The sequence below is a fragment of the Ambystoma mexicanum genome, chromosome 12 (genome assembly GCF_040938575.1).
Source record: "Ambystoma mexicanum isolate Mex_15411 chromosome 12, UKY_AmexF1_1, whole genome shotgun sequence".
In the NCBI taxonomy this organism is placed as follows: domain Eukaryota; kingdom Metazoa; phylum Chordata; class Amphibia; order Caudata; family Ambystomatidae; genus Ambystoma; species Ambystoma mexicanum.
In genome coordinates, this window is record NC_090936.1 from 91,463,475 (window position 1) to 91,480,043 (window position 16,569).

The following is a 16,569-nucleotide window of genomic DNA, read 5'->3' on the forward strand; positions in this document are numbered from 1 at the left end:
ATGAGGAATAGAAGCGCCTGGAAGCACGTAAGTAAGCGCTTGTAGCCTGCTTCACGATGCGCACTAACTGTCCCTTTTATCTTGCAGGTACAAGTTCGGAGCTTTAGAGAAGCTGAAGGGTGCTGGAATACCCACTGGATTCGGCGTGGGAAGGAGTAATGGCACGTGAGTAATAAAGTTGCCCAATGTCTTTAAACGCACCTTCTTTTGTCTTTCAGATGCGGGATGCAGCGCCGAAGGCCTCCGGAGCATGCGAAGAGTAGGTAAGCCTTTGTCTTTCAGATGCCGGAATGCAGCACGAGGCGTTGGTGACAGCCGATGGACCAGGTAAGAGATGCGCTGCCACTGAAGACCGTAGTGCTAACCTGTTCTTTCTTTGTCTTTACAGGTGCTGCTGAAGACTGGATTCCAGGATCGTAAGCCTTTGTTCCCTTAGGCCCAGGATCAGAAGCAGAAGACAAGATGAGCGTTCTGCTGCAGAGAATGCAGAATAACGCAAAGCAAGATTCATCCATCGGGTGTGGTTTAAATAGCCTCCTGTAGTGCTTAGGTGTCTCCTTCCACAGCCACGCCTAAGAAAAGAGTTCCTGCTTTCCAGAAGAGTTCCAGTGTTCTGAACCTAGGGAGTGGCTCCTGCCCCACCCAACAGGAAAAGTAGTCCCAAACAGAAGAGGATCAGGGGTTCAACTGGCAGGTAAGTAAGCAGCATGGTCTGCTGCAGGTAAGTCCACCCAAGCATTATGAGCCCGGCGCTTCCAGCGCTGGGACTGGGCATCTTTATGAGCCTGGTGCCACTGGTGCCAGGACAGGGTCCAAAAGGTCCCAATTGGGACTGGCTGGCACTCGGAACCGGGGTTATGGGTCTGCTTCCAAGGGAGTCGGGCAAGTCCTGATCTTTTGGAAGCAGAGATCATGACAGGCAAGTTCAGACACTGTTAGACTCGGGTCGGAAACTCCAATACTGTTAACCTTGGTTTGGAAACTCCAATACTGATGACTGCCTAAATGAAAAGACTTGAGTTCAAACAAGATAGTCCCCAATAACTATACAAGACCATGAATATCAGAACCAAACAAGAACATTGAACAGCAAGAAGCAAGAAGAAACGAGGAGATGGAATGTAGTACACTTACCACTGGGGTCTATGGTGAGAATACTACTGAGGAACTCGTACACCATCCAACCTAACCCTAACACCTCGCCGACAAGAGGATGCCTATGTGGAAATAGTCTCTAGTCCAAGATACTATGCCGACGAAATGAGGACGCCTAATGCCTTATGCGCCAATGTTCACAGTCTCTAGTCCAGGAGCCAAGAAAGGGATGGTGTAGGTTCAATCTAGGCAGTAGTGGAGGCAAGCAAACACGGCCGCCCAATCAGCCGTAGTGGATTGGGAGCCGCTCCCCAGTTGACGGCGTGTGGTAGATGCAGGTGATGTCCAAAGAGGTAGGTCTTTGGACGTTCCGGATGGGCATCGGGTGAGCAATACAGATAATGTCCGAAAAGAGGAGGCAAGTCGTTGAACAATCCGAGGTCAAGCAGCGTGCGGGCAACGCAGGTATAATCCGGAAAGAGGAGGCAGGTCGTTGAATGGCCCGGATTCAGCAGCGTGTAATCAACAAGAGGTAAGACGTATCCACAATGCAGGTCAGAGTACAGTCCGGGGTTGTGGGTCAGGAGGAGAGCAAACCAGGCAAAAGAGGGCAGGGGGGGGGGGGGTCAAGAACAAGAACAAGGAACGAACAAACTAGCCTTGAATCAGAATCAGAAGGAACGAGTGCGGCAACCCGGAAGGGATTATAGCGGGTGAGCGCGGCCTCGTTTCTGCTCGACTCCCCCCCCTGCGGAACGCAATAGCGTTACGCTTGTGGAGGGGACGCCACAATCACCATGGCAATGAAGCTGTATGCGTCCGGAAATGGGTGTGGATGTAACGGGAATCCGAACGAGACGTGAGTTTTGCAAGGCTTCTGCCAGAGATACTGCCGGGTGACTTAGAAGGCAATGAGCGTTTCTGGCCGATCCTGACAGTATGTAATGTCTTTAGAAGGGGGTGTACCAATCATCTCGTGGCTTCTTCATGTTGCGGTGGATAGCAATATTAGATCTGCTTTGCTATTGGGATGAGCCCACCTTTAACACTACAGAAGCCAAATCCAGAGTAAAAGTGGCATTTTGTGAATACAAAAGAAGAAAGATGGAGAGTTTCCGTCTCCCTTTGGCTTTAGGGTCGGAATATTTGACCAACAAAAATGGCTTTGGCTATGTAAGTTTTATTGACATATTAAGCTGTAGCCACACACATGCACTTTATCTAGAATTCAAGATGGGCTGTTTGAAAATACGTAAGTTTACCTGTTCGTGGAAAAAAAACACCAGGTGCTAGTTACTAGTTACAGCGTCTTCAGGCCATACCAATGGTATATAAGGCACTATAAAAAATGCTAAATAACATAACTATGTGGAGCTGCAGAAGAGTTCCTAACTCATTCGATGCTAATTTGAAAAAGTTCGAAACAGTGAATTAGGCATCTCAAAATGTTTTTATTGTATGGTGTTCAAACAACTCCTGAGGCCACAGGCCTTTGTAAATCCACTGTGATTCTGAATGTGGTGTATTACGTGTCCAAGTATATTCATCGAGTATGGCTAAGGTGGGACTCTCTCCTTTCACACTTGATGGATTGCAGATTAGCACCTTGTGATTTATGTGTTTTTTAGCTCTGGTGTAATGAGGATGCAATAATGTTGGTTTACATTTGTGTGTATTTATACTGTTTTTTAACTTGTACCTGATGAAGCAAACTCTAACAAAGTACTTCGAAATGTAAGAAACCTACGGCTATACTCACTCCTCAATCCCTTGGATCCTCTGCACAGGTGGCCAGGAAAAGGCCATCGTTATTGGATCCCGACATTGGGGGTGGAGAAGCGAGGGGGGTTCACCTGGGTGGAGGGTGCTTGGTGACTAGGAGTGCGGTGCCCTTGGTTGAGACATGGTATCCGCTTTCCCTACTAAAGACCAACCCAACCATTATGGGCTATTGTAAGCCAGTTCCCACCATTAACACTTGACAGTACTGGGACGAAGAAGAGGCAACTAAGAGCAATGACTATGCTCTTTTACCACTCTGGTACTGGGACAAGGAATATACCTGCTAAGAGCAGTGAAGGTCAGGCATGTCCTCTTAATGGGGGTCAGGCAAGGCTGATTGATCATCCATCCCTGCAGCCTGTTAAAGGGCTGCAGGTGTATAAATGGAGCTCAACCCAGTGGCAGAGAGAAACGACAGGAGAAGTACCAGAGAACCCTACGGTGTGGTGTGGGTGCTGGGACTCCCTGGAGCAGACCGGGACCTGTGAAGGTAGCCATGCTGCCCATTCCCTTCCTACTTAACGTGCTCGCTCCCCTGCGGTAGAGGACCACCCCAGGAGTGTCTGAAGGGCAGGAACTGGAGCCCCAACCATAAAGGAAGAAGGCAGTGTGTACCACGCTGCAGCACACACTTTTAAAGCAACCAGTGAGTTTCTGGGGGATCGAGGAACCCGTTGTGTGTGGATTTGAGCGTTTCCTGACATGAATACTTTGTATCAGAGTGGTCGCATGTAGCAAGAAACACGTTTCCAAAGGTCTCTGAACAACGTACTATTCAATTAAAGTGAAACTAACAACTATATCTGTCAATTATCAAAGAAAGAGGAATACTTTGCATCAGAGTGATTGCGCGTGGCTAGAAACATGTTTTCGAAAGTCTCTGAACATTCAATCATTCAATTAAAGTGAAACAAACAATTATGTTTGTAAATTATCAAACAAAGGGGAATATCTTGCATCATAGTGGTCACGTTTGGTAAGAAACGTGTTCTCAAAAGGTCTCTCAGCAGTGAACAATTTAACTAAAGCAAGACAAACAACTCTTGAACTATAAATGGAGGGAAAATGAACCCTAGGTAAGAGATATAATTATTGAATGCCGAACTGAAGTAAAACTTTGTAACTATTACAAAATGAACACCTTTGCAACCCAGAGAGGGGAAAGGACACTTTAAATGCAACCCAACCATTATATACTGTACTGTTGAATGAGTATTACAAGCCAACCATTATATTAAACAAACCACAGTATGCTGAAATCTAATGTGACTTTAAATATTATACATACAAGAGATAAGGAAGCCTGCTTAGCAGTGGAATATTGCATGCAAGCTGCACATTATCTGAGAAATATTCAAATCAACATTAACTGAACTACAGAGACAAAAGGTATTTTGTGTTTTGTTTTGAACTGTGTTATTTGGAACTTGGGGAAGGGAACCCCCAGTTCGGACCAGGAATATTTCCTTTCAAGGTTTTTTTGAACTATGTTACTTGGAACCTGGGGAAGGAAACCCGATTCCTTACATGGGGAAAGGAAACCCTGAGACCTGAATATAACTATTGCGTCCTAACTTTAGGAATTTTGAGACTTTGCTTTTTGGAACTGTTTTATACTTGGGGAAGGGGGCTGCGAGCTGGAAGAAGCTCAAGACTTTGTGTTAAACACGGTTTTCTTTTTGGTTGCTGACATTCCTACACATTGTATAGTTATAATTGTGAGGGTAACTATAGGGGTTTGACACAGACAGATTCCTAAGTTGAACTCTTTGACTCAGACTTTCCTTAGTTTTATTTAGGTATGGAAATCCCACTTTAGCATGGGGCAAGTTAGGCCTTTTTGCATCCTGACAGTTAAGTTCATTAAACAGATTGTTTTGAACCTGTTGTCTGTGTCCTTCGTGATGCCTTCACAAAACAAACACCTACGATTGTTTTTGTTAAGTATAAACAGTCTATCACTTTTAAGCAAGCAAAGGAATCATAAAAATGCATCTACCTATGAATATAGGATCAGAATAACCATTATACTGCACATGTGTGGTACCGGTCAAAAGGTGGGATGCCCTCCTCTTAAAGCCAGACCATTGCAAGGCCTTAAAATAAGTTGTTGAGCAAAGAGAAAACCAGGAAGCAAACCTTCACCTTCTATACCCCAAACTAATGAAACACAGCCTGGTCACAATTAGGAACACTCCATCGCTCCTGCAGTTCAAGAAGAAAACCAAGACCCTACCCTTCAGGGACCCTGCTACTTCTAGGTATATACTACCATGTAACATGAAATATCAAACTTTCCCTTCCACTGATCTCCGATAAACCCAAATTACTTGCTTAGTTGATGCTTTCTAGCTAGGTTCATGCTATTTAGTGAATAACAAACAGTTACAGTATCTAGATAAGACTTTTCCCTAATGGATGCAGAATTCCAAGCAAAAGACACTCTTGGACAAATAGCGCTGCCAAGGAAATGGAGGACTGCCTCCTCAGTTTAGCAATTGGACAGGTCTGCATCAGACTTCAGTGTTCGTGCCTCTGGTGGAGAAAGGAACACAAGATGAGGCTCAGGACCAGAAGGTGCTGCTGTGGGTGCAGTATTTTGATCCAGATTGCCAATTACGTGGCAGCTGTACCCTTCCCAGTTCAATGAAGATCTTTAATAAAAATACTTGAAAATAACTCTTCAAAACGTTCCTTGAATAAAGATATAAGCAGCCAGTGTACACATGCCTTCATTTTTGCAACCAATGTTAACAATGGAGATTCCCTGTAAGGTGGGAAGACACTAAAATACATTTGAATGAAAATGTACCACTATTCCAGAGAAAGAAAGAGACCCTCAGAACAGCCCTCTAACAGTCCATAAAATGAAGTAAGGATTAGTGGCTAGTACAGAAGATAAAACCTGTGGCTGTGCCCTTTAAGAAGCCATGAGAACTACTAGCCTTGGTACTTGCACTCGACTCCAATAAGGGTATAAGAGTGAAATTAAGATTGTTCATGAAAGCAAGGTAAAACATAAAAGGTTTATATTGTATAGAGTTCCAGTATCATATGATATATAGACTAGGGAATGAAGATGAATATGCTGATTCATGTGCAAATCAGAGGGCACTCCTCGAATAAAGAATGCAGTGCGCTCAAAATGTCATCAATGAATAGAAATGGGATACATATGAAAACAGTACTTGCATCTCACTTAAGAACTGTTTCTATGTGATGGCAAGCTCACAGTATCAGTACTACCATAGGATGGCCAGTACTTTGTTGAATACATTTTATGCTTATTGCACAATTACTTTGTGTGCCACAATTAGCATCTATTGAAGCATTTCTCAAACGATTGTTAAAATACCTGGTTTAAAAGCCACTGCCCACTCTACATAGGCATAGGCATAAGACTAAATATCTATCGGATTACAAACCTTGGGTCCAGCCCTCAGAGAACATACTAGTCTCAGGTTGCAGACCTTAAAGAATCAGGCCTGAGAACATAGCTATGCTTAGATTATAGAGTTTACAGTCTGGCTTTAGAGAGCATAGATATCTTTAGTTTACAAATCGCACAAGCTCAATCAGGTAACAGATGTTATATAGTCAAATCTCAAACAGAGACAGATGTGAGCAACTCCGCTTCCCTCACCCCAGCTCACAAAGTCAGCCCCATGACACACACTGGGATGTGATGGCAGTGCGTCTCAAGAGAACAGCTACCAGAGCGGATCACTGTAGGCGCGGCTGTGTCAGGACCTCAAAACGGCAGCCTGAGTTTTTGAACCGTTAGACTGCAAATCAGTTGAGGAAAAACACAGGAGGTTGTGGACGACTTGCTAGAATGCAAAGTCAGGAAAGTGAGCTGGGACCGGGTCGTCAAGAATCCCGATGGGCACTGTATTGTCTAGGAAGGATAGCTTAGGGGCAACGTGCGGACCTTGGAAGCAGGACGACACAGAGCAACACCGGTTCAATCCCGGTTCCGCACTTAGAAACCTCTGGGTATGAAGCACATTATAAATACCCAATCATATAATATCCATGAGACCAAGGTTTGAACCAAGAAGCAAGCATAGAAAGATTTCCCCGAGTATGTACGTTAGATTATGTAATCTTGAAAGGACTGATGGTTTCTTACAGCCCGAGTATACATATCCTGACACAAAGTAAAGTGATCCCACGTGTGTTTTTAGATCCTTTCAGCATTGTACTATGTTGTACTGTATCTCTGAGTATTGTGGTCAGCTGCTCCTTTGTCACAAAGCCGATAGTGTCCTTGCTTCAAACTATTAGGATGTCCGTCCTGTGAGGACAGGACTAGAGCCTTGTAAACACAAATTCTTCAATGTAGAAGACAAATCAATCACCTTCACTACAGCCACTGTGAATGAAAAGCCAATGGCTTCATCCCTCTGCCTCAGACGTCTGACTTGTTGGTTAGTCTCCATTTGCGTGTACAAAGACAACTAATCGATCAGTTCAGCTGGGATGGTGGCAAGACACATGTTGGAAAGGAGACTGGATCAGGAAAAAAATGGTCACTATCGTCAGTAACCTTTACATACTCCTACATCCTTCTGGGAGATTCACAACTCACGTGAGGTTCTCAAAGCATGAGAATACAGAAGGTGGTTAAACTCGGGCCTTAGGAGGCACTGCCCGACAAAACCAGGCCTCGGCCCTAAAGTGGGTGTCCATTCAGTAATGACTGCAAAAGAAGTAGCTGGAAAACGTGTTGGCTGGCTTGTAACATCAATTGGAAGTGGAATGTGACATGGGCAGCTTTTGCACCGAGTACATGTGTATAGCACCGTGAACTGCATGTGCCTTCCAAGTCTGCATAATTGACAAAAGTATCCACCGACCCATGCATGGATTGGCCGTCGGTCTGCCCAGATGGATAACCCTACAGGTTATAAATAACTTTTCAGGACATCTGGCTTTCTTAGTCGGATCTAGATAGAATTTAGGAGCCCTATGAAGTCCAGGTTGTGCAGAGTTTTTTCTGCCTCAAAAGCTGGATGAGGAGACAATGCAGGTAGGCATGGACATTTTTGAGACAAATTAAAATGCGATTCCATTTTTGGAAGGAAAGGACGATGAATAGTCCGCCCATATTTGCCTCTGTGAAAAACGTAAAAGGGTTTGAAACTCTTTGGTACAATAACCCAATGTAACCGCAACTGCTGCTGTCCAGGTGAACTGGTCCAAGTTGACAATGCCCATTGATTCAAAGGTTTTCGGCCACTGCATTCAAAACTCTAGATTCCAAACCAAGGGAGCAAACCTTACTAGAGATGCAGGCGCAGGTGATCACCATTTTGTCACTCAACCACGTGATTGTAGCCTTCGGCAACCAACCGTGCTCGACTACTAGCAAATGTATTTAATTGAGATTCCTGGACTGAGATTGGTCACTTTTCGCTTCTCTGCAGCTCACACACTACCTAGGAGGCTTTGCCCCTCATGCACGCAGAACTGTGGATGAAGGCTTCACATATGTAGACCACCATCTTGCATTTATATACCGCACATGCACAGGAAGACATTCCCACAAAGTAGTCAAGCACTCTGCGGTCCTCGTGTTTGACGCCTAAATGCGGGTACAAATTGTTAAGTCCCAGCATCTTTGAGCATGGTAGCTTGTGCATGTGGACCTTCTTCCCCTCTTATACTGCTTCCACACTTAGCCTGCTCCACGCCTCCTAGCATGGCTTCCCTCGGCTGATGAAAGTAAGCGCTTATCTTGCTTCATGACTCTAAAAACGTATGGACTCTGCCAAACGTGCTGGATACTGGCAAAAGGTGGTGTCGTTAGCTTGCAGGATCAACCCTTTGAAGTCCCACTAAGGGGCATAGTTGCAGGCTTTCCCTAGGTGACAATCCCTTGCCATCTGAGCGGGGTGTGGTGGTGCAAGCCAAGGGGATCCTGCCGAGACAACTCTCCCAGACCCAGCATCAGTTAGCAGGCAGCAGCACCTTGCACCCGTGGCCTCCCCATCCTTCCTCCTAAGAGCCAGACATGAGACTTTGTCTCAGTGCCCAATCTGAGGTCTCCTCTGAAAGAACCAAAGACAGAACATCATCCTCTGTGGCAGAGGCCCCAAGTATTCCAGAATTCTGAGCATCTTCCCATCAGATGCTTTGGCAAGCAACATAGATCATCCAAAACAACATCTTGCAAGTCAGGAAACTTGCTACAGCCTTGATCCGGCTCACTTTATCTCCAACCACATGCTCCATGGACTGGTAAAAGTGGTAAAGAGATGGCTGAGGCAAAACTGAGGTCCACCTGCAGCATGGGAGCTGCTGGCCCTGTAAGGGTCAAGTAAGAGGAGATGGGGTAAGAGCAGGTGAAGAGAACTCAATTACCTCTATGATCAGATCTTTCAAATAATCTCTCCTTGCCGGAGTTGTCATTAGTTGCTGAAACTTTGAGAATACACATTTCCTGCAGAGTAGCGTGTGCCACACATAGATGAAAATGTAATGGTGGCATGCCCCACACTTAGATGGAATTGTGATTGGTAGCATATACCACACCTGGATGAATTCATGAACATTGCCTTGGGTCGCATCTAGATGGAAAATTGGACTGTTGGTGTGTCCCACACCTGGATGGATTTGTGGATGGTAGCATGTGTCACACTGGGATGGAATTGTGGGTGATCGCATGTGCCACACTTGGATGGAGTTGTGGATGGTGGTATGTGCCTCACCGTGAAGAATTTATGGATGTTGCCTTGGGTGGCATCTGGATAGAAAATGTGATCGTTAGCATGCCCCACACGCATGTCTGTCAAGACTGTCCGATATACTGTTCCCTTCTCCTAACTCCTCCTCCCCTGAATGTTCCAAATATCTTCAGTTAGTTCAGACTCCTTTCTCCTTCTAGGTCGTTGTGTGTTCTTTTCATTCCTTTCCTTCTTGTGATGCAAGTAGGGGCGTGACTCCCCGGTGGTCACCGTGACTGGAAGGTGACCCAGTCTCGAGGGCCCCCAAGGAGTAAGCCCCCAATCCTATGGAAAAAGCTGGTTGGCTGAAAAAACCCTTGTTGTTTATGCTATCCTTTATAGGTGTTGGATTGAGTCCAGTAGTTTCCGGTAATCTTGGTCTTTTTGAACAAAAAGGCCAATGAACAAATATCCAAATGCAGATCTTTGGTGACAGCAATCACTCTTAAACCTAAAAGGTTAAGTAAAGTTCTGTCCAATGTTCAAAGATTAGAGTTCATAGATCTGTAAGCAGCTCGACGTGAGGGAACACCAGAGGATGTTATCAGGCAGCAGAGAAGGGTCTGCAAGCAGTGCGGCATCAGGAAACAACAGAGGATGTTGTCAGGCAAATGAGCAGAGTCTACAAGCAGTGAGGTGTCAGGGAACACCAGAGGATGTTGACAGGCAGCAAAGAAGGGCATGCAAGCAGCGCGGTGTCGGGGAAACACCGGAGGAGAACAAAAAACTAGAAGAGAAGAATAGACAGAAAAAGTATGAAGCACAGAGATCCGTTAAAGAGGGTCAGAGGAAGAAGTATAGTAAGGACAAAGCCGTCAAGACCAAGAGGAAGGAAAAATATGGTAAGGTAACGAAAGGATACATCTTACCTCCTCCGTGAAATCAACAGAATGCAACCCATGAAAATATACCAGAAATAAGCAAGCCTCCGAAAGTGACAGAGAGGGCAAAAGGCAGCTAAATTAAAAGTGAGGTAGAAAAAGTATTAAAGGCAAATTCAAGGAGCAAAACAGAGCGCTAGCGTACTGAGTTGGGAAAAACTTTGATACAATGCATCAGAGTTACGGTGCGTGAGATGTAAATGCGTCTCAGGGGCCATATTGGAAAAAGCATAGACCGCTAAAACGGAAATATCTGCAACCATTTTAGAAGTGTCTCCACTTGAGCCAAACGCTCCATGGCTGATGCATTACAATGTCACGGTGTACCCCGATTTCCTTGCTTTCCTTTTCCTCACGATGTTGCTATATATCCATATGCCCCCTTCCCTGGTGCTGTAATCCCAACCCCCTGCTACTGTGTCGTGTCGCTGTGTTGCTGTGTTCCCTGCCATCCTGTTCACGTGCCTGGTCTCGGGCGCTTTAAAGACATCCATCATATCACATCACTACGCTTACTCTCTACTATACATCATCACACAACTAGAACAAAACTATATACCTGACCAATTCGGACTAGCTGTTCACATACAAATACTACCCCATGAACACCTCATCAACCTAATAAAACACAAGACATTCCAGCCTAGTTGCTCACATAATGCGTCCTTCAGGCCTAACACAGCTAGAACCCAGTCTCGGTGTCCACCCACCAGACTGCACACATCCAACTGAAATCTTCAGCGCCACACCCAACGCTAGTATGCAGCTATCATCTAGCAATCACATCAGCTGGATACATTACATATATCTGGTACACCCACACACCCTACGAAACTATCTTCCTCTACTGACTAGCACTGCGGTTCCCAAGGGCGTTCAACCTACCAGCGCTTTGAGGTCATACCAATAATATATAGAGCGCTATAGAAATGCCAAGTAACATAACATAACAGATGGGTGAGGCCTGCTCAGGTGAGAGGGTCCAAGTCGGAAACCTTGGGATATATGGCTGCAGTTGGTGAAGTGGAAAGGAGAGGAGAATGGAATCTGTGAATACCTCCTCACTGCTGACAATGGAATCCCATTTACTCTCAGAGAGAACAGATTATTTTACCTGTGGCCTTTCCCTGGGAATGCAAAATAAATCTTAATTCGGACCAAAAAAGGGAGTTCTTCCTGCAATGCCTGTAAGCAAAGGGCCCAGGTCCCAAGTTTCCTGCAACACTCTGACCAATGACATCTCCAGCAAAGACGCAGGGCCTTTCAGGGAGGCTACAGGTGAATGGTCCAAAACGGCACCCAAAACCTTCTCATATGATACCATTAAAAACCTCTTCAAAGGCTGCTACATGGGCAGTCATTTTGCAAACTACTCTGATGTTCAGAATCCACCGCAGTACAGAGAACTTTGGGAAACTGGTTTAACCTTTGACACGAAGGAGCACTCTGAAACAATCCAGGTGAAGAAGATGTAGCAAACCATGTGAGCATCCAAGGTGTCAGGCTGCAGAGTCCTTGTTCTTAATCCCCATTGTGGGTTGAGGATCCAGAGCATCACCACAGGGTGATGCCCAGGTAGCAGAACTAGACAGTACTTTAGCCCGCAGGCCAGTGTTAGGCCAATTGGGGAACCTCTGGAAGGCCCAAGGTATGACATGGATCCAATATCCTAAAATCAAATAGTGCTTGCTAGGGCCAGAGACCCAAATGAAGATGTCAGAGTTAGGGCGCTGTGGAGAAACGAGGGGCACAGCCTGCTTCTTTTATTCAATTGATTTTGTGAAATATGCTGCATGAATTTCCACCAAACAATTCCATGAGGGTCTGGGCCAGAAAAAAAAATCATTTCAAAATGTCAAAGATGGGTCAAACAAGTCAAAATTGATTAAAAATAGAACTTTCACAGTCTGTGGATCTAAGATTGTACTGTAACTAAAGGACAACTGTCTTTGAGAGAGCAAGAAAGAGAGCCTTTTATTATGTGAATTTAATGGGTAACACTTCTGCTACTGTCTTAATTCTGGATTTTGTCCTCCATTATTTATAGTAGTAGTACTAAATATGTTTAATTCGAAAATCAAGTTCTATAAAAAAAAAAATGTATCATCTAATGTATCGACAATACCCTTAATTCAATAAAAATGTATTGCTGTACAACCTTAATAATCAAAATGTAAAAGTGGTTCACAATAAAATTATCTATAAAATTAAACAATTTGGTTAAGAGATGAATATAGCAGAAATGTTATACTTAATATATGGCAATCTAGAAATGTCATGGCACAAAAAAGGTCCTGATGTGAGAATAAGATCTTATGATAAGCAATTCAAAAACACTTAAATCATTAAGATCTTTCGTAAACTTCGATCAGAGAATACAATATGTATTCACAATACAAATTGCATGAGTTCAGAGCCCAACATTCCTATGAATAGTATATATTACTGCTTAATTAGTGTTCTCTCTCAACCCAATATGTATAGGTGAAGCCATGAATCGCTACAGGACTAATACTACCGTAGGATCTGCCAGGTGTTTTAGAAATAATTGGCCAGTCCATGTTGAGCAAAATTCCTGGTTTTAAGAATTGGAACAATGGTATGTGTTCGGATACAAACATACTTTAATTGGGTTTGTAAGAAGGAGAATTTAAAGTAAAGATAGATTTGTTTTTTATTTAATTCCTTATATGGCCCCATTATTTAAAATCCACCAATACAGTATTATGTCAACACAAATCAAAACAGGCAAAGTTCAATTCCCTTTTAAAGAAATAAACATAAAGGACTAACCTTGAGGCAGCTGCATAACTCCAGTGCTTAAACCAGAAACGATGTCCCCCAGAATATACTCCCTCACAGGGTAACGGGGAAGCCATTTTAAAATTGGCAAAAAACTGAATAGATGAGACTTGGCTTTTTTAGATGAACAGCTAGAAACATAAAAATAATTATTTTTCAAATAGGTTAAAAAGAAAACATATCATTGCATTTTTATATTCTAGTATGTATAAAACATTGAACAGATGGTAACGTCAATTTAATTTAGAGAAAAGGACTATGCAATTGAAGCAAATCCCATTATGTGTTTACAGTGCAGTCTTTCTTTCCCAATGACTTAAGCAAAACCTTTTGCTAATGTGCTTTAAGAGGTGTTGTCTAGTGGGTAAGTAGCAGACTTTGAACTCTGAAGGCTTTACCCCTTGATTGAACACCTTGGTCGTCTTTTTCTAAGCCTCTGGAGCACAGTAATAGGTGTTAAAACCAGACATTTTATTTATCTATTTATTGGTTTATATTGCGCCAAAAGCTTGCAGGCATCGGACACAAACATTAAGACACAGTCAAGACAAACATGTATACAACGGGACAAAAGAGCACCTGATCAAACTAATGAATCTGCCCTTTCACTTGAAAAGGTGTGTTCTCAGGTTTTTTCAGAAAGCTATGTAGTTGTGCTCAAGTCTAAGTCGTAACAGGAGGTTGTACCATTTTAGTGCTGCTATCACTGGAAACGCTCTATCCAAACCGTTCGACCATTCGTGGGCCAAGACCGTGATCAGACCCAAGGCATCCGATCTCACTGGGTATATGTCGAGTAATCCTTTCCTTCAGGTATGCCGCAGCTTTCCCAAACAGGCATCTATGAACTAGAGTCATGGTTTTAAACTGGATCCTGTCTTCCATGGAGCCAGTGCAGGGCAGTTCTGTCGATGGGGGTGTGATTGCTTCTTGTTTTTTTTCTTACTATTCTCACTGCGTTATTTTCAATAACTTGGCATTTTGCCATGCAGCCCATGTAGTCAAGTCTGGACAGTATGGTCGCCCTGGCAATGGTTGCAAAATGTTCTTCACTCAGATATGGTTGGATAGCCCTGAGAAGACGTAGATGGGTTATGGCTTGTTTCACACCACGTTTTGCACTCTTGAGCATTTTCATCATAGTTGCAGGGGGAGTGGGGACACAGAACAAAAGCTAATGGTTTTCCGCCAGCATGTATTTTTCATGCTGGTTAGGAACCAACAGATTCCTATGGCAGTGACCGGTTTTGGGAACCTGTTTAAAGCAGATAGATTCCATAGGAGAAAACAGGCTGCTGTGACCACACCTTATTACTGCGCCAGAAAAGATAGGCTGAATCCAAATAGAGCTGTGTGATAGGGGAGTTTAATTAATTTGTCCTATAGATTACAAGTGTTTCAGAATGGTGCCTTTCTCAAATCAGGGCATATCTAGGTGCAACAAAACATGAGTGAAAATAATAAATGCACATTCAAATCATCATATTCCATGACACATTGTAGAAATCGAGATGAAAAAGTCAGTAGAGAAAAAATTCAGTCAACCAAAACATGGAAAAGAGAAAAAATTAAAACCCAGCAATTGACATATTATCCGTATACATTTCCATTTTAGTTCCAAAATCACAGAGAGAAAGGGTGGGGGATAAGGGAAGGACGAATGGGTGTGGAAAAAATCAAAAATACAGAAGAAAAATAGAGAATTGGGGAGTGGTTGCGATTAATCAATCTTGTGCTGAGTGTGCAGTAAGGTGAAAGAAGCTTTCTTACCCAACAATGTTTCCCATGATCATTACTGGAGATGTAATACCTGGGATCAATCCCAACTGTGAGGTAAAGGAATGGGGGAGGGGGGAAAGACAGTGGTGGTTTTTGATCATTATTGAAGTAAAGTCAGCTCATTCTGTTAAGTCTCTGTTGGGACCTAATGTTTCTGATAATGATTGTATCATGGGGCAATGCTCGCGATGCTCCAGGTTCCATATTAGTAAAAGTACAGATTTAAAATGAATCAGTGTTCTTGCTGCTAAGTGCAGCTACTGAGCATCTTGATTTACACTCGAGGAGTCATGGATTTGTACTTGCGCCTGTGAAAGAATCTTGTACTTGTTTACATTAATAAGGCCATAAGTGGCAATTGTGCTGTTAATTGAATTAAGAATCTTGGACTAGTTCAAATGACTAAAGCCGTGAGTTGCAAGTACGCTACTAATTGAAATGAATTGGCCGTGCGTCCGTGTACTGCAAATATCCACATCTAGATGCGATTGGTCCTGAGAGCGGGTGGGCTGTCATAGACCCCAGGGTTTACCTGCAGATAACGTTGCTGCGTCCCACGTTGAGGCGAAATGGTGCTGCGATCCCTGCTTGATGCCATGCATTAAGGAGATGTCCTGGCAACTTAGTCCCTTGTTTGTGTCAGTAGGGGCTGTCTGTAAGCGTGTAAGTTAGTGTTGGCCATGTTGGAAGGTCCTCAAAAGTTGTCTCTGCATAGGAGACAAGAACTGTAACCAGTCTCAGCGTTATATTCCCTGATACTAGACAGTCATTATTAATGATTACATATGTGTGGGAATCGTATGTTACCTAGGAATGTATAATCTTATGAAAGAGTGCATCATGCTCGAATTGTATTTGTACTCATACTCACGTTCCAAAATGCTTTGACAATATCTGTAAGTCTCGGTTTTGTCGGAGATAGAACAGTTGGTTGCCAGATAAGGGCCTGCTTGTATTAGGACTGGAATTGGGGTCTGGTAACAAGACCACCAGTCCATCTCATGTGATTCCAAAATAGTGTATTATGGGAATCGTAGTAATGTGTAGGTGACATTTCTACGGATGTTTGAATTTGCCTGAAAATCACATAATGAGCCTTACAAGGTACTTAATATTTACATGTTGCTTAACCCGGGCCCGTGTCATTTGTGCAATTATTATGCATGTACATCATTGTGTGCTAAATCCTAATTTCATTTTAGTAGAGAACACATTATTACGGTACAAATTACAGGAAATATGATATCTCATTGTCCGTGTTAAGGCCAGTGTCTACACTTCTGAAGCGACAGATATATCTGGCCTCTTCACGGCAAAGGAGCAGTTCCTGGTTGCCGCCCCTTGGTCCCAATGTTACTCTCTTTAAACATATGAATCTAATGTCTCTTTTGTCTTGCAATTGATGTACTTTCTGCCAATGGTCGGCTAGAGGTAGGTTCTTATCTTGGCTGCCTATTGTTGAGATGTGCTCTCTGATCCTTGTCCGTAGCTCTCTAAACTGT

General features: G+C 43.6%; 1 protein-coding gene across 1 annotated transcript in view; it reads right to left on the reverse strand.

Moving 5' to 3' along the window:
- Positions 1–16,569, reverse strand: part of SLC26A5 (solute carrier family 26 member 5) — a 676,177-nt gene that overhangs the window by 476,715 nt on the left and 182,893 nt on the right. Inside the window, exon 3 of the mRNA XM_069628070.1 lies at positions 13,280–13,419. Coding sequence (XP_069484171.1) covers positions 13,280–13,419 — 140 coding nt within the window. The remainder of the gene's footprint in view (positions 1–13,279; positions 13,420–16,569) is intronic.